Source organism: Mastigoproctus giganteus, chromosome 7 (genome assembly GCF_048544385.1).
Source record: "Mastigoproctus giganteus isolate SK-2022 chromosome 7, ASM4854438v1, whole genome shotgun sequence".
NCBI classification, from domain to species: domain Eukaryota; kingdom Metazoa; phylum Arthropoda; class Arachnida; order Uropygi; family Thelyphonidae; genus Mastigoproctus; species Mastigoproctus giganteus.
In genome coordinates this window covers 222,970,132-222,989,227 of record NC_143581.1, presented here as the reverse complement: position 1 = coordinate 222,989,227, position 19,096 = coordinate 222,970,132, and the positions used below count along the sequence as shown (strand labels likewise).

Here is a 19,096-nt window from a genome sequence, read left to right as displayed (position 1 = left end):
TTTTCCAAAGTCTAGCGACGTAGGAAAAGGGAATAATAGTATTAGCAAATTTTAAATAATCTTAGTTCCAACATCGTTTCTCGCTTTAGGATATTTCGGATTGGAATTGTCTGGAGGATTAATAGCTTAGCGAAGCAAATGCACATCAGTACGGACATGTATAAATGGAAAATAGCCTCAGAAATTACTTATATAATCACGAAGAGAGGGAATGGAGAAGTCCATCAGACCAGAAGAATAAATAAAGTTTATTACCAGAAGGAATAATCGAGTTATATAACCAAGATGCTGTGATGTGTAAACACTGCTGTTCTGAATGGCTGTTCTCTTAATCAATTATAAATTGAGATAAGAATTAACAGCATTTTGAATTTAAGGTTGCTGCGTTTCCATTTTTCAAAATTGAAATGTTAATTGTGTACCGTGTGCTTGTTTTAAGAAAATTGCTTGCTTCCAGTCTAGTTTACCTTGTAATTTATTTGGCGTAATTGATATGCATTTCATCTTATTTTATATCCCTTCTCCTTTCGACATTCAATAAGTTTTCATGCTTAAATATGGTTTAGATTGAATACTTCGATACAGTTAATGAGTCGGTGCGTAATTCCTCTCCTCAAGATGTATCTTAAGCGATTTGCAGTTACTGTACTGTAACAAATATTACATTTATTATATTTCAAATATAATTAGTTGTCTCAGCATTACACATAACGTTTATGGAAGTTTGTAGTAACAATATACGAGCTTATTAAATAAAATCAATATATCATTTGAAAAACTTTATGATATATGGTTTTTCTAGTTTGTTATTGCAGATACTGGCTATCTTTAAACTGAAATAATCAATAAAAGAAATGTAGCAGCAAATACTAGATTCTATTTTGGATCATTTGATTTATTAGGCGACCAAAAAAGTTCGTGCGGATTTTTAGGATACAATTAAAACATGTAAAAACTTTTACACCGATTAAAATTACCGTGTTCAAAAAATTGAAAACCAATACTTGCATTTCTGAATAATTAAAATTAATATCAGAGAAATTCCAGATTTTTATAATTCGCAATTGGCCTCTTCGTAATTCAAATACGCCTAGATGCATAACATGACACATTTATTCAGGCCATTTCATTTCCTATTCATACTGGTAATTATATCAATTAAAAGACAGGCATTTAAATTGCGGTTAACCTTTCATTATTACACTGCGACATTCTCCGATATCTGACCTCTTTCGTTAATCCGATACATTTTTGGACCTCATCACTACCACCTGTCACATATTCCTCGTTTCACCGCCGGCTGGGCCGTCATTGCTGGCTTCCGTAATGTCAATATTTCCTGCGCGCGTTCTTGAGATCCACTAGCGGCAGGCTGCCGTTATTTCTTGTTCCATTGATTTGGACCGTCGTGCAGTGATTGTTTCTTAGGGATGCTTCTTCCGCATCAGTTCGTCTTCGGCCAACGCGATACGGAAAAAGGTTTGACCTCCAGTTGGCGGCAAAGACAGATACATGGGGTTGCTGCTATTTAATCGAGGGTGATTGAAAGCAACCGTCTCATGAGCAGATGCTAAAAGGCGCTTCTGATACGGCTGACCAGAGATGCCCGCGACGGTCTTCAGGAATTCCTGTAGAAAAACCACGCGGATGTTGCGGTATTTTTTGCTGGCTGCTTTGTCCAGAAAGAATAAGATATTTTCACCAAACTGCACTTTTTCTCTTACATGCGAAGCAATTCTTGTTCCGTGACTCAAACGCATTGTTTCTAGTCACAGGAGAGGTTCCTGAAAAATCAACCAATGTTCTTCAATATGTCAAATGCAGAGTCAAATACCGGAAAATGTTTTTGAATGACTGCGTCTGTTTCTTAAGTTTCGTTTAAGATTCATTTTAAAGTCATAACCCAAAACAATCTATAAGAAAATAAAATATTAACGAAATCTTTAACTTCTAAATGAATTCTAACGACCTGCTTTGTCTCTCGCTTGAACTTCTGATTAACTTAGAATGTTAAACAACAGAAACTCTCATCCTCTTATTGTTTTCTTTCCCTTAACGTTGCACATGCCTCTTAAACTACACGATATCTTCCAAGCCTGTTTAAGCTATTGCTCCTCTTCTTTATTGTGCCACTGCAAATATTTGCGTTATACAGTAGAACACCTCAAGAGTTAGACGGCCATATTAACGTCTGACTAAAAGCAACTTTACACACAGCAAAGAAACTGAGATAGACCTTTGTTTACACAGTAAAGTGGCTCGTTCGAGAATGTTAACACACAGGCACACACGTGTTCGCTAATCATTTCGTTGTCACCGTAGCTAAACAGCGAAATGTGATATTCAGGTATCTAACCTGTAGTTGGCGGTTGAAAGAAACTGATGGCTGTTGTCTGGTCCCTTCGTCATTGTCAAGGTCCATTTATGTTGAGAAAAATCAAATGCTTTGCCATATAAGCGGTAAAAGATTAAATAACTTGACCCTTTAATTTAGTCCCAAGCTTTCAGGGAAGCGAGTTTAGCCTTTGAAAACAATGGAAGCATCAGGTTGAATCGTTAGAAATGTATCTAATAAGCTAATATTTTAATTAGTTCGGAAACAGTAATATTTATAACAAATGCTTTAATGTCAATGTACATGAAGTAATCTTTGTGTTAAATGCTAAATTTAAAATGGTTATCGAAGCAGTTTTGCAACCCATTTTTTTAATCAAGTAAAAATGGGTGAATATTTATTGGGGTGTTCAAAAAAAATGCCTGGAACTTACAAAATGTTGCACATTTTTGGAGATTGAACAATGTGTAGCGTAGGTTTTTGTGAGGATTATGGAGCTTCAAGAAGAGAGAAAATCTTTATTGCAACAAGAGAAAGGGAAGATGTTAAAAATAGCACGTGTTCAGTATATTTTTTAGCATTAACAGAGGAATATGATGCAAGAAAACAAGCTTATAGAGCATCAGCCAAAAAAAAAAAAAAAAACCTTCCCATTTCAACGAACCTTCGAACACTGATTCAAATATACAAAAAGTCGAGAGAGGGTCATCGATTGACTGCTGTTTGATTGTGAGCAGAAGAGATGAACATGAATAGGGAAACTGTTTGTTTGATTTTAACCAAAGATCTTTTCAATAAATTAAAACTGAAAATAAAATAAATTTATTCAGACCTTCAAGGAAATACATCGATAAAACCTGATCTTTTGGAGGAAAAAATCGATTGGTAAAACGACTTTGCTACCAGTACGATCTGAAAAATTTCAAGTTCATGCTGATTGCCATTTTGAGTTTCAACGGCAGAACGTCATTCGTCAAAAAATGATCGAATCTTTCGGTTGAGAAAGTGGATCTGTATCGTGACAAGACGACAGAAATCTGTTTCCACACACCTATTTGGTAATACAATTTTTACCCCTTCCCTCCCAAAAAAATAAAAATAATACCTATCATACTCTCTTGATCCTGCCATAAGAGACTTTTTTTGTTGCCATAAAGATACAATTCGTTGAAAGAATCGGAGACACGGAGAGATATGTCGACGTTATTGCAAAAACTCCCAGGATTTGATTTAATATTTCTAGACGTAGCAAAAGATAAATTTTTGTTTAAAATCAGAAGTATAATACTTTTAAGGTATACCTGAAAAAGTTAGTGATACATTTTTTAAACAATATTAGGTTAATTCCTTTATTTTTGTATTCTACTGATTTGACCCTAATCTCTTGTCCTACTAAGATGGAAATTAAGAAAATATTTTTTATTAGCATTGGCATATGATGCCAGAAAGCAAGCTTATACAGCATCAGCCAAAAAAAAAAGAGAAAAAAAACCCTTCCCATTTCACTGATCCATTCATTCCAAATGTTTGTCTAGCCTTGAATTTATTTAAGCTATCAACTTCCACAACAACAGATGGAAGTTTGTTCCAGCAATCAACTACCCGCTAGCTAATGGCAAATTTCCGCACATCTATTCTACAACTATCTTTCCTCAGTTTGAATCTATGCCCCCTCAAGTTTGTAAACTGAGCAAAAGGAAGAATTTCATCAGCATTGAGTCTGCTCAATCCATTCAAGGCTTTATACACCTCAATCAGATCGCTTCGCAGGTGCCTAGTCTCCAGAATTATGAGAATTAAAAACTGATAAAACTCATAATACTATTAAAACAATGGAATTTATTGTAGAATTATAGAAATAAGAAATTTTATTTTTCTTTAGCTTGTAAAATTATTAAAATTCTTATTTCTGCATATCGGATTTGGATGAATTATATTGTAAACAGATCCATAAATTAAATTTAAAACAAGTCAAAAGCCATGGCAATAGAATACTGACATTATCGGGCTGTTAACCAAAGTTTAACGTTGGCAGTACTTTTATTATTTTTATCCCCAGCAACATCTTTTTAAGAACTTGGGATCTTGGTGAAATGAAGTTCCAGTGTTTAAGTCAGAGAGGGTGGCGAGATCATCCTCCAAATCTGTAAGCAACACTAAGATAGAAGCTAGCAGTTTTTAGTCTAAATAAAGCAGCAATCCGAGATAAAATAATTGTATCGGTGTTTCCATTTCATGAGAGAAGCATTGATCGTATCATAAAATAAAAATAAAATGGCTATCTAAGCTGCCAACTAGAAAGGAAGGATGAAATGCCTGTAAATAGGTTTCATCTGTTTGTAATCTCTGGGATTGTGCGGGATAAATTTAGCTCTTGATTTCTTTTCTCCAGCTAGTAACGGTACTTATTTTACGACACTTTAATTTACTGGTCTTTTCTGCGCCTCAATGAATAAACATTAACACTCAAGTGTGCATCCTTGGAAATAAGTATATATTTTGTACAGTATAAGTGGTCATTATAACTGTTGAAAGGGGTAGAGTATACTAAAATTGCAGTTGCTTCTCTTAAGTAGAAAATAACCCAATTTAACGTATGCGACTGTTGTATTTTGTACGTTGTGAGTTACTGATAAAGGAAATGAAAAATCCTACATTATCTTATCCTGAGTAGTGTAACGAACTGCCTGATGCATAAACTCATTATTTCTTTCATCCATGTTTGGAGAAACCGTCTTTACGACTGGTTGCGAATGACTTGATAGCTGTCAATCGCCTTTATAGTATTCGTCTGTGCTAAAGCCATACAAGCTACATTTGGAAGCAAAATTTTACAGACGAAATTTGGTAGTCTGGAAGGGCTAAAGTTAAAATCTCAGTGTTTGATTTTAACTTTAGCCCTCGCAAATTAGTTTGTGAATAATGTCACTTCTCTCACGCCACATGGAAAAAAGATATGGTAATTGTTCTTGGCAGAACACACTGTAGAACAGAAAAGCAGCAAGTTAATCCCTAACCACTATAAAAGCGAAGTAGCAGGAATTAACAATAGTAAGCTGCTTTGTTTTCACCAATGGATTCGTTAATTTTGCAAAAAAAAAAAAAAAAAAAATATATATATATATATTTGTATATTTTTATTTCTCTCCGAACAAAAAATCTGAATTCAGCATTGGATCGAAATGGCTCCTTTAGCAATTCTTCCTTTTATCTTTTAAATCTTCTCTTTATTCATACTTTCAGTGGCCAGATACACATTTCACGGACAGGTACTCATTTCTAACCATTCTAGAGTTACGTATCATTCGCAGTTGAACTAACGCTCAGGAGCCGCCCTACATAAGACCTAACACATAAATTGGCTCAACAGGTTTGCCGAACACTGTATTTCTTCAACAGGTTCTACCGCAACCCCGCGGATCACTACTATGCACCAAACACAGCTTAGCTAACAATTCACTGAAGAAACACACTGAATCTCACCATAATTAGAATCTACAGTCCATATACCGTATCACCAATATTAATGCACTTTAAGCAACGTAACTAACCGAACCTATACCACTGACACGATACAGTTACAGAAACAAGAACACAGTTCTTGTTTCTGTAACCTATATCTTAAGCTGCTATCATATTTCTCTGGATCAACTTATTGTGCCAGATCTCCTATGCCGTCTAGATCAGGAATTAAATTTAAAATAATGGCGTTAATTAACAAACGTAGCTTGGATCTTGCTTTGGACAGGAAAATATTTCAGAGATGTTTGGAACCGGTTATCTGGTTGATGGGTTTTTCCTATGTGATATTCCTTGTTATTTTTTCATGATATGGGATTAAGGAAATCTATGAACATCTTGTATTCTTATTCCTCGTACTAGACTAATTTCTTTATATAAATGTAGCATCACTGTACATATTGTATTATTATATATTTTAAAATTAATTTTAAACATTATTCATGAGTTAATATTTATTATTTTATGCATCAGCATGTATTAAATATTACACTGTTGTTCACTTTTACTGGGCATATGCCTGTAGTGTATATTAGATATAATAATAATTATGAAATGTTAAAGGCTGAGATGCACAAGGAACTGGAATAGTTGCTCGTGTTGATAGGTGATGTATTTGTTTGCTTGTATCCGAAATGTTCCGTTTATTTCGTTTGTATTTTTGCCTAATTTTATTTCATTTGCGTATTTGCAATTAATGAGACAAAGGGGAATGGGGGAGATATTGTGGTATGTAAGCACATTCCCTGCCACCATATCTGTTCTTTTAAAACCGAACAGATCGGTGTAGAAATATTAACCCATTATTCGAAACATAATCTCTGAACAGAGCATTATTGGGAAACTCATACACCACATCAGTACTACTCGGTATAAATGTCGCAACTAATGTAAATGCCGCATTATTGGAAATAACAGATATTAGTGGCATACTTTGTCGGCATTACTTTATACTAAAAGCTGAGACCAACCCATCGTAAATGGCCCACGCATCGCAGATGCATGATCCAAATCACGCCTAAGCTAAGATTTAAATCGATGGGCTAAAGAACATATTTCTTACTAATACCATAAATAGCACTCCCAGATGATTTACCCATAGAGATTATGTTGCGAAACGATGAATAGAAAGAACAAAACTGCATTATCTCCACCACCAAAGACTATTCAGACGGAACCAAATAACCTTCACGTATTTCAACCATGTTAAGACAATAGACCTCAGTTAAGTCTGTTTCTATTACTTGTATCCAATTACTTTATACGTGCTTATATCATAATTTCTAGGAGAAAAGTTCACTATCTAACGCACTGGTAATGTGCGAGAGTGTTTTTTGACCTATTCTGCACACTAACATCGTATTAACAATCCTCCAGTTGTGAACAAGTTTCCATCATATGCATTACTAGTGAACTGGGTTATATATTATAAGTTTTGCATTCTACTTGATATGCAACGGTATCCACTGTTTTCTTGGATATGTTGTTGCAAGGTTTTAGACGCATCAACAACTTAGGCTACATTGCGCTGTATATAATGTCTGTAATTGCGTGTGTTCTGCGGTCGATTTGCTAATTGCTGGACGAAAAACCTGAGTTTCCGGGAGATAAAACCATCTATTCTCCCTGAGACCGACTAACTCAGCCACATTGAAAAAGCTCCATTAAAATTCCTTGCGTCATTGACGGGATTCAAATTTAGGTCTTTTCCACCTGGTGTGGGGGAGAACGGTGATTATATTAACTGTTCTATCCACGAGGACTACCTGGACATCTGGTATATTTCTTATTATAAGAAATATCCCATAAGATTGAGGTTATATAAGACTTATATAACCTCAATCTCACGATTTTGAATAAGATAATATAAATATCACGTAGTATATCTCCTTCTCTGTACCATGCTGTATTGGGGCGGTACTCATATATGATACAAATTGATATTTTTATTCATTTATCAAATTCTAAATAGTCGAACCAGACTCTCCGGGAAGCTCGTCTTTTTCCTATACTCAAAACATCAAAAACAGACCATAGAAGAAACGCAACTTACAAACATGGTATACTAATTAGAGAATGAAATTCTAGACATTTTTCAAAAGACCAGGCAGCTTTCAAATCGTACTATCAATAAGCCGTCAAGGTTCCTTCTTTTCCCTTTTAAACTCTCTTGCATGAGAAGGAAACACTGGTGGCCATTCAAGTTTACCAAAAGCCACATTTCTCACGAAATTCGAAAAACTTAGTTGTCTGTTGTCAGTTTTATCACTACCACTTTTAAACTTTCTTTAGGAACACTAACGGAAATAGAAAAGCCTTAAGATAGGTGGGGAGGAGCGTGAACCGGCTTAGATCACACGCTTATATAGGAATTTAAGTCGGTAGCAGTTACCATGCATTACTGCGAAACGTGACAGTCAGAAAACGAACCGTCTTGACAGCTTCATGTTTAGCGGTGATTTAGGAAGCGCTAGTGTCGCTAGATGGTCAAAAAAAATCCTAAAATCAAAGAGTTTGTGCCCTCACTGTAGCGATCTGCGCAGCGTCTCCAAGTGTCTTTAGCCTTGTCTCGTAAAAATAATTTACTCTTCCGAATACCAAATTCCGCGGATCTTTCATCATCGACCTGCGCTTGGAGCAAACTTCTATAAGACTCACTCGACGGCAATCACGCGCATGTACGAAGGGGGTGCCCCATCAAAAAAAGACTCTATTTACCCGCAAACGTTTCGTTGAAAACATTCGATCATTACGGTGCAAGTCGGCGATTGAACACGGGAGACCTCAATCTCGATCGGCCGTTGTTTTCCACCGTCGACCCCATCACGTATCCCCATTACGGGCTACATGTGTTGAATTATTGATGTCCCCCAAGCGGCAACTAGCGGAGTAAGAAACTCGACGGACCTGTCTTAAGGTTTGATGCTGGAGACGGAATGACTGCCCTCATGGAGTACTTCAAGTTCCAGAGTGAATAAAAAAAAAAAAAAAAAAAATTCAACTTTTGTTGCTGGGCTTCTTCAAGTGTTGTTACTTCTACTGATAAAGAACAGCTTTTTTTTTTTTTCTCTCCAAAAAATCCTTAAGCATTCCATGTTCTGCACTAGAAACAAGGAAAGCTTCGTGATAGAACTAACGGTGATTGACCCACAGCAACACTAATGCAGTGTTGCCACTTTTCTAAAGTAATGATTTCGAATCTCGTGACGATACTTCTCGCAGGAAAGTTTTTCCCTTCCACCCCCAATTCTCTTGAAGAAGCAGTGCTTTAAGTTTTCTTGTCTTTTCAGCTTTCTGATTCAATCTTGACGTTTAACGATATTTCACTCTTGACAGTACGAATGATAGCTACTTGTGTTATACAACTTTTATTATTACCTTCACTTGTATGTGGATATGTACCTTTTGTCTCTATGGCATGTTTTGGATCGACTATTCTTCCTTGTAAAAGAATTCTAGCATTGGGATGTTAATTCATACTTTCATTCACTGATGAATTGCGTGTTGAGAAGATGGAAAAATACTTTTTTTTTTTTTTTACAATAAATCGTGCTTTTTTTTTTTGCCACATAATTAGCATAAAATGTCGTTCAAAACATGAACTCAAACAGATGAAGTTAATGATTACTTTAGATTTTTAAGCTGATAAATTTGTATAAAATATATAAAGTCCACTTAAATTTATTACAATGAAAAATAAATAAGTTGAATTAAAGGTAATTTCATTATACCCAAAATTTTCTACTTTAAGTTGGAGAAGAGTTTTTTAAACGACTGTTCGATGCCTAAATACAGGACCGCTATATAAAATTTATTTTAACTTTTGATAAAAATAAGTACGTTATTATTTTTAAGTTTAAATTATGTAAGTATGTATTATTATGTCTTTGAAACAGGAAAAATTTATTGACTCACTCTCGTGTTTCATGTGGTTGTAAGATTGGTCAAACCTAGAAATATTATTAATTTTCGTGCAATTATTCATACTGTTCAAAGGGGGGGGGGGCAAAAAGTTGTACAGAACAAAAGCGGGTTTAATACTTGTAGCCCTATTTAGTGTAAATAGGGCCACAAGTATTAAGGCCCTATTTAGTGTACAAATGCTTTGCATTTATTAACTGCAAAGAAAACTTAACAGAAGTTAGTTCAACGATTAGTCATGTTAGCTAAAACATAGCTGAAGTTTTTAGTTTTACTTTTGCAGGAATAGGTTATAAAATTTTCTGCACAGAGGTTGACTAATTAAATCTTGAATGCATGTACAAAGTGTATGCATATACAAAAAAAACACCACCTACTAAAATCTATATATCCTGTTCAAAAAAAAAAAATATTTAAACTAACATTATACTTAATGGGATTGAAAACCGAGAACTGGACTGGTTATGGTAAATGTTTAGTGTTCCTGGTGTTTCCGAACATCATTCTTTCACACTTGCGCTATCATCTTGAAAGAACCTCTTTCTTCATTAGCGTAGTAGCCTAGTGGTCAGGCGCGCGGGTGCATAAGTACACGTGCCTTGAGTTGACCGGGGTTCAAGCACCGTGACTGCTGAAAACGGCGCTGTTTCTTGTAATCTGTCTATCTTGTGAACTCCTCTGACCGTTTGTCGTCCCGGAGTATAATCAGAAAATTTATTATTTTTAATACGTTACAATCATACCCTATTATTTTGTTAAAACAAAACTCATCCCAGCTAGCCACGCTAAAATACATTTTGGCTATGATCTTAGCCAAATTGGGATAAAAGCCAATTGGGACAAAAGCCAATTTAAAGGCAGGAAATATTTATTTTAAATATTTCCGAGTATATTTTTTCACATATTTATGACAAAACTTTTCACAAAAAACAGCGCCACCTACTAAAATCTACATATCCTGTTGGTAAAAAAAATATTTAAACAAAAATTATAGTGAATCTCGGTAGCTGTTATTTTCGAAACAGAAATTATTTTTGCATCTAAATACTAATAAACGAGAAATCATTCTGCATTTGATACATCTGCTAAATCTGTCTTCAAACAAAATAAAGGAGTTTCTATATAAAGGTCAACTCTGTTATCTAGATACTGCTGGTTGTTTTCTTTCTACATTAAAGCATAAGTTATTGCTTGAAACGGCGAGTTTTTTTATCTTAAAAAAAAAAAGTCTTTCTGTAGTTAACTCTTCCCACGGTCTTAGCTCGTAACAGCTCCTAAAACATTTTTCATCTGCACCCTATTAAAAGCTTAGCGAAGCAAATTCTATAGTACAGTTTCTAACACCATGTTGGAATTAGTTTAAAATATTTGGTCAGCAAAATATAAACGGAGGCTTGGTAAATGCCTTACTAACTACACGCGTAAGGCTGAAGACTGTCGTCAGCTAACGCTAAAATATCCTCCTTGTCTGATACTTAAATACAGGACTTGCCATCTTCGTTAATCTCCTGGCTATAGTGAAAAACATGAGCCCAACACTGCACTAACACTTCCGGTGAAGGAAAGGGCTACAAATGTTCCTTAACACACCTGCCGCTGTGAAAAGTGGTTTTATTTACGTACAATAACCGTCCATCATCCTTAATCTCCAGAACCGTGCACGAGGCGAAAAATTTCCATTAATAGCAACCGCACTGACTGCCTTAATATTGAAGTCTATGGAGGGACTTTGGAAAGTGGCGGCATCGGATTCGATAACTGGTTGAGCTGTTCCAGTTTTGAATCTTTGATACCTCCATTAAGAAGAAACTCTCTGTGGTCCCTATTGAACAGTGCAGCAGGAAGCAGAGTTCCACAGGTCGATTATTAAAGTGATGCAAAGGAAATCCAGAAGAAGGAAAATAGAAGTTCAGATGGAATTTATCGAAAAAGAGAATGTTATAAATATGCCTACTTACAGGGTAGAAATAAAGTACGCTTCTTTGGAAATCCGTAGGCGGAAAATGATTAATCGCATAGAACTGAAATTTCTAATGGAGAATCTTCAGACCATGCGGAAATAAATCAGAGAAAAAAATACTTCCAAAAAAATAAAAAAGTGACAGGTGAAATTGGCGCTGTACTGTTATATGACAAGTTTATTCAGATGGTATATTGATCAAATTGTTTAATGATGACCATGTAGTTTATTTTAAACACTAGTCATTACTAAATAATTTAAATGTTTTAAATAGTGTTTTAGAAGTGTAGAACTGTATTGACAATTGTTGCAGCATTTTGTTTGTGGAAAGTTTAATGTTTTGTAATATTGCCATTCTTCCTCCGGAGTTTTAAATTTTTGCTTGATAAAGGAAAGCAAGTGGGAAATTATGCGGCCATTTTGAAATGTCACATTTTTATAATACTTTGCATCATTTGTGCAATATCATAAAACGTTAGTTGTGGTCTAAATTGATCCAAGTAAATCTCTATAACAGATTATTTCTATCCTTGATGATATATATAAAGACTCTGATATATATAAAGAAACTAATACATTCAAGAAATATGCTATGGAGGAATGAATACACCAATTTCTACTTTGATTTAATAATATTTCGGTTACCGAACTGACCTATTGCGTACCGCCTGTCGACTAGTAAGCTTCAAGATAACTCAGATTCTCACCTGAATGGGTCACTAAGTTTTGCTGAAATGATTTTGAATTCTACTACCTAGGTGACACTGACATCATTTAACATCTGGCTGACGTAAGTGACAAGGCATTATAGCCGGCAACAGGTGAGCTACCAGGTAATATTCTTAGCTTGTCTTTCTTCTTCCTGTGGGGTGCTGAAAACTTATCCTGTCTCGGAATCCCCTATGGTAGCATTAAATTTCGTGTTTATAGCTTCCTACGATCGCGTGTAAACGTGCCACGACTATGTGTTCCGACCTATAAAGCCGAGGTGTGAGGTGTGACGGCATAATTAACCCATCAGTCACGCCTGGACAGTGTGTCGCGCACCTTGTAACAAGCGGTAAGAGCAACCATTAATAATGTTTAAAGCTTGATGAAGCTGACTATCGATTATTCATGTCTGGTGATGTCATATGCAGTGCAAACTATCAGAGAAAGTAGAGATTTAGTAAGGGGATTATTAGAATCCTATCGTATACTCGCAACACAATGTTTCCTCTCCAAAATGCAACTACGGGTTGCACAGTCATCTTATAATATAGGGAGTGAAGTGATGTTACAAATGCACTCCCAGGCAGGATTGCGTGATATCTCAGTCGGCACATCCAACAAAATGTGTATTATGAGGCATGACTAAGCTACCATAGGTAAGTCAATATCAGACAGCACAGGACAAGCAACATTTTTGTCGGCGCCATAGAACAACAACAAAAAAAAAAAGTCTGCATAAATCAAGCATTATTCAGGTGGTATTACTAATCAAAATGAAGCCTAAGAGATCAATAAACTAAATATCTTAACCAAAGCAAGTCTCAATGTTTGTATGCATTAATACTTCTAATAGGATTTCGGTGCCTCCCTTCAAACACGCACGCATTCATTATGCGATATATTAAATCCGGGGTTAATACCTTACAGTATACCGTTATTGGTATACTTATTCTATGATATTAAAATAAAACAGTCTTACAGATACCGGCAAATTTTGGCATAATTAACCTATGGCACCACAACACTTAGATAATTTTTCTTATGTTTATAACAATGCTAAATGCAACCTTACATTGTATTATTATTCCTTTATGTAATCAATGAACAGAGTTAATAGGATAGATCCCATCCACCCCGGGTGCCTTTCTTGTGTTTATCTTCAACAGTTTCTCCTCCACTTTACTCCCAGTTATTTCAAGATTCTGTAGCTTACTGCTATAGTTGAATACACCTCTTGAGGGCCGCCGTAGCCTAGTGGTCAGGCGCGCTGGTGCATAAGTACACGTGTCTTGAGTGACCGGGGGTCAAGCCCGTGACTACTGAATACGGTGCTGTTTCTTGTAATCTGTCTATCTTGTGAACTCCTCTGACCGTTTGGTCGTCCCGGAGTATAAACAGAAAATTATTATTATTATTATTATAATATTTTTAGTAACAGTGGGCTTCTACGATTTTCAAAATCTGTTTCGTGGATGATTTATGTAACCTCTGCCTTTGAGGTAGTCCCTTAAATGTAATCACAGGGGCTGAGTTCAGCAGAATATTTTGGCCAACAAGTATTCTGCATCTAAAACTATTAGTGTAATGGCTGGAACTTATTGGTTTTTATATTGTAAAAGCATTTCGGTAAAATCATAACTGATTCCCTTTAAAAAAATAAAACTTCCATCAGAGGTGCTTAATATCATTTGGAGATCATATTCTCGCCCAACTATATTAGTATGACAATTGCCAGTAGTATTTAATGCACACTATGAATTTTTCAAGAAGTGCCCTCTTTTGGGTACCACAGTTGGGTAGTACAATCGCCGTCCTCCCCACGCCGGGTGGATGAGACCTGATTTCGGATCCCTTCAATAACGCGAGGAATTGTTGTTGGTCTTTTCACAAGTAGTTGAGTTAGTCTGTCTCAGGCTTCTGCCGCAGGGGTGGACAGAAGGGGAATATGCTCTCCCAATAACCAAAAAATTGAAATTAAAGAAAAAGAAGGTAGGAGGCGATTTAGAAAAAAAAAATCACTCAAAACCCTGGTCACCATGCCCCCCTTACGATGACACCTGGATACGCCACTAGGTTTTTTTTTTTTTTTTAATCTCAGAAACTCGTATTTCTCGTCCAGCAAACAACGAATCGACCACAGAATATCTCAATTTACAGACATATATATACGGCACAATATGACCTAAATTCCTGATGAGCCTGAAACCCTACAACAACTTATACTTGCAAGAAGTAGCAGGGATATTCTTAATCTCTATGAATTTTTGGATGCAGGTGGTTCGATCTTAAACGTTTTTAAGAATGAATTTTTTTTTTAATCTAAAAAATAGATGGCAAAATTTGAATTAAAAAATATAAAATCTAATTTTATATTTAGATTGCAAATAAATTGCAAATTTGAATATGCAAGAAGTAATTTCCAAACCCTTTTGTGACAATTTAGGTGTTTTGACATTTATTTCGGCCTGCTGCTGAGAAACGAGAGCCGACCGGGCTAGCCAGTTGGGTAAAGTGCCTGCCTAGCAACCCAAAGGTCGCGGTTTCGAATCCTGCCTCGGGCTTGGATCACAGTAAAAATGCAAAAACTTTGGGAGGTGCATTATGGCCACAGAAGCCGATGCGCCAACAACTAACAAACAAAAGCGAAACGATAAAATGATTTTCATAGTGAACTTCTCAATTTCCTGTCCAACCGTATATCGTAAAAATGAGTTAAAATTAAAACACAGTCTAAATAACACTTGAATTGCAGCATGCCTTTTCTATAGATACTTCTATGCGCATTCTTTTGGATTGGTATCTATAATTCCCCACATCTCTTCCAAACTAGTCTGAAAACATACAGCAATCAGTGAGTATCCATTGACTGTCCAACTCCACACTGACAGAATGAACTTTTTCTCTCCCCTATTTATCCTTTCTGTTTTCTGGAACAACCTTCCTTTACATATATTTCCCGAAAATTGCAATCTACAGAAATCCAAGTCTAAATGTCAAACAAGTATTTTCTGTCTTCTCAGCCTGCAACCCATAAACTGAACTAAGTGATATACATTCTAATACCTTTGTGGGATTTCATGAAAAAAAAAAATAATAAAAAATACTACTGCTTAAATTACAAACCGGTACTCCCTTTTAATAGTAAAATTGAGTTGCAATGAGTGCGATATCTTCAAAAAAATATTTGCTTTGTTAGCAATATTTTACCTATTATGTTACTAGACATATTTTTATGAGCTTTTTCTTGTAGCTGAAGACGGAAGATGGACATCGTGGTCTTCATGGTCCACATGTGGTCCCGATTGCAAGCACCATCGACGCAGAACGTGTACCAACCCTTCTCCATCAAATGGTGGGAGATACTGTTATGGCAAAGACCTGGCAACCGCAAACTGCACAGGAGGGATGTGTAGAGGTAAGATTAGTGTGGTTTACAATTTTTGGAAAATAAATATTAATCACCTTGCTCCCCACCAACTACCAATTACCTTCCTCTTTTAAGAAAGAGATCCACGCTGCTAGCATGAATGGGTATGACTGCATTTTTCTCCTACCGTGTGGAAATGGCCTACGTTCGATTCCCATTTGGATGCTAGGAGTTTTTACTGGCTGTTTATGAGTTGCTGCACTCGGAAGAGAACTATATACCACACATCCTAAACGATCCCTTTTCGTTGCTTTTTAAGTGACAAAAATTAAAGTTCTATATAAAATCTCTCAAAGAATTATTGCAAATATTGCATGAGAAATGTGCTGTAGTTACGTCAGGCTTAAAATTCTGAGGCGGCTTCATCAGCAGAAATGATAGCAAGGTATCAACAAACCCTTGTCATCTCTCCACAAAAAAATACCAAATACTGTAATAAAAAGAAAACTGGTCTTTTAAATCACATCCGTGTTTTTGGACCTTTTTTTATTACTCTGTTCGATTTCGAAGTTCACTGATTGCAGCATTAATACGTATTCCTCCTTGCCCTGTAACTATCTTTTTGTCCGTCATCTTGCTGACCTTCCTCTTCCATCTGCCCGCCTTTTCCTCATCACGCATCCTAAATCTAATGATCTAAGCCACCACATGGTCGTTTCTCTATCCCCCTGCCACTGGCTCGCTGCTTGGCATCTGGCTACATGGCCGTACGTCTGATGGGCGGACAGCCGTGTTGGCTTGGCGGGAAGACGAACATCCCCTCTGAGTGGGGAGGAAGAAGTTCGTGTCTGTCTTGTGTACACGTGCGGGAAAAGAAGGGAAAAAATCTGCTTTATCTTTCTTAGAACGTCTATGCGAACGATGCTCAGTAGCAAAGGGGGGTAGGGGATGTGCAGTACTCGTGGATTCGTGAGGCATAAATTTACAGCGGTTACAACCGAGGGTGCTTAGAGGAGAATTTTCAGTTACGCTTACTTAGAAACAGTAACGTAATCTTATTTTAAAGTTGTCATTACTCAGAGATACGGCCAAGTTGTCTAATGTCACCAGTAGTTCATTAGAGTAACTACTTGCAGTAGAATTCAGAATTACCGCAGATGGCCCAAATAAATATTTACATTTGTTTTAGTTACTCACTTTATTACAACTCGAAACCACTGTGGGATTTAATTGTGTCCAAAAAGAGGTCCAACGAAAAAAAACGCATTTGAAACATTTGTAAGAATTTTCACGTTAAGCATTTATCATCAGAGCAAGAGAGACGTCACATTTTATCCCGATCAGATCATATGTTCACTTTGCAGACATAACTGAAGACGTCTCCTTGTTTGACCAACACAGCGGTTCCCAACCTTTTTGAGAATTAAGTAAGGCTTCGCGACCTAAGTGAATTCGGACTCAAGAAAGGGGATGGCGGGTCTCCACTACGCATTTTTTTTTTTAAATTATGACGTCAAATGCACCAAATCGAGGCTATTTTCGTATTACACCCAAGGGAAAAAAATTCACTTTTCTTAAATGGAACGTGTTTGATATTTAAGTGGTTTACGATTCATTGGAAAGGAAAGAACTTTCATTCAATATGAGCCACTGCGCCCTTTTCCTCTCCTGATATCAAGTAAATCTGTACGTGATGTATTTATCAATATGTCTTATTTCTTATTTTCGCTAAAGTCATTATTCAAATAAAGGACGAAATAAAAATTGACTGCTGTAAATTAAAGTCTGCTCATCTGCTAGAAAATCTGTTCCATTTGTTTCCTCCTGTCATTGGAACTGAAATTCAAAGGTTATTTGATAGTTTAATTTTTGCTGGCATTAAAGGTGGCAGTTGGCACCTCTTCATCATTATTTATTGCAATTTGCAACGATTCCTTTAAAAGTAGCATAACGGTGTATTTTTGAAATCATTATCTACTTTAATTTTTACATTTTAGCGAGTTTTTCTTGGAGAAGTAAATTTTGATCGTTTAAGAAGCATTCATAAAATTGCGTGCGGTCATATTCTTTAAACTTTCATATTAATCATAAATTTTTGGTGGATGCCATTAAAAGCTGTTTTTGTTCAACTGCTTCAGCAATTCAGATGGCCCTTCTAAATTCCCCGTTTCGAAATATATAATGCATGAGATAAATGCCCTTAATTCTCGGTTGGCACTCATTTCTCTTAGTACCCATTAAACCTACTGAATAATTTTCCCTGTACAAGCAGTTTAACTCCTCGAATATCCACTACCAATTCCTTAAATGCTGGTCTCCAGGGGTAATTCGCTGGGGTAAAGATAACTTAGTTAATTTTGATCCTTCTAAAACTCAATTCTGTCATATTTCGCAAAAACAATTATTTTGCTACTGTGCTTATCTTCGATGACATTTCAATTTCTTGAAAAGATCACATGTCTCTTTTTTTTTTTTTTTTTTTTTTTTTTATGAAAACCCCAAACACGAAAGGTATCAAAACCTATAGTACTTAGTACCGTGCATGGGTTGAAGGAGAAGTATTGAGGGGGAATGCCGGAAACTTTGCTCTAGAGACTAAACATGGGTTTCACCACTTCAAGCCTCTAATAAGCAAAGTGGTGGTATTTCACCGGTTGATGAAAGTCATCTACCACCTTAAGGGGTTACCCTGTCTTTTAATCTCTGTTGGCATAAGCACATCATCACAAATATTCCTTCCTTTGCACCTAAAAAAACTGGGGTTTTCTTCTATTCACTCCCCGAATTACTTTTCTTCTATTCACTCCGTACAAATCCTAAATCCGCTCTACCGTGGAATATTGCTCCCACATCTGGGGCGATACCTCCAAAACCTCTTCAGATTCCATTCAAAAGAGGACAGTTAGGTTAATTAATGACCCACCTCTAACAATCTTTCCACTGTCCCATAGACCTTCTGTTTCTGCTTTGCTATAGATACTTCCATGAGCAATTCTTTTGAATTAGCTTGTATACTTCTCCCCCCTCCCTCTAAATCACAAATCAGTCCTAACACGTGCCGCGACCAGTCAGCATCCATTTACTGTCCAGCTTCAAACTCGCAGAACAACCTTTTCTTCTTCCTCATGTATTCCTTCAACTTCCGTTTTCTGGAACAATTTCCCTTCACACGCATTTCCTAAAAATTACAATCTACAGAAATTCAAGTCTAATGTTAAAAAGTATCTTCCTTTTTCTTCTCAACTTTCAACCCATCTACGGTACTGAGGATTATAGGTTCTAA

At 36.2% G+C, this 19,096-nt stretch overlaps 1 protein-coding gene across 3 annotated transcripts in view; it reads left to right on the top strand.

The window, feature by feature from the left end:
* LOC150083720 (netrin receptor UNC5C-like) overlaps positions 1-19,096 on the top strand; it is a 324,657-nt gene that overhangs the window by 218,261 nt on the left and 87,300 nt on the right. For all 3 annotated transcript variants that reach the window (XM_090378164.1, XM_090378162.1, XM_090378163.1), the window contains exon 5: positions 15,697-15,861. In XM_090378164.1, coding sequence (XP_090234290.1) covers positions 15,697-15,861 — 165 coding nt within the window. The remainder of the gene's footprint in view (positions 1-15,696; positions 15,862-19,096) is intronic.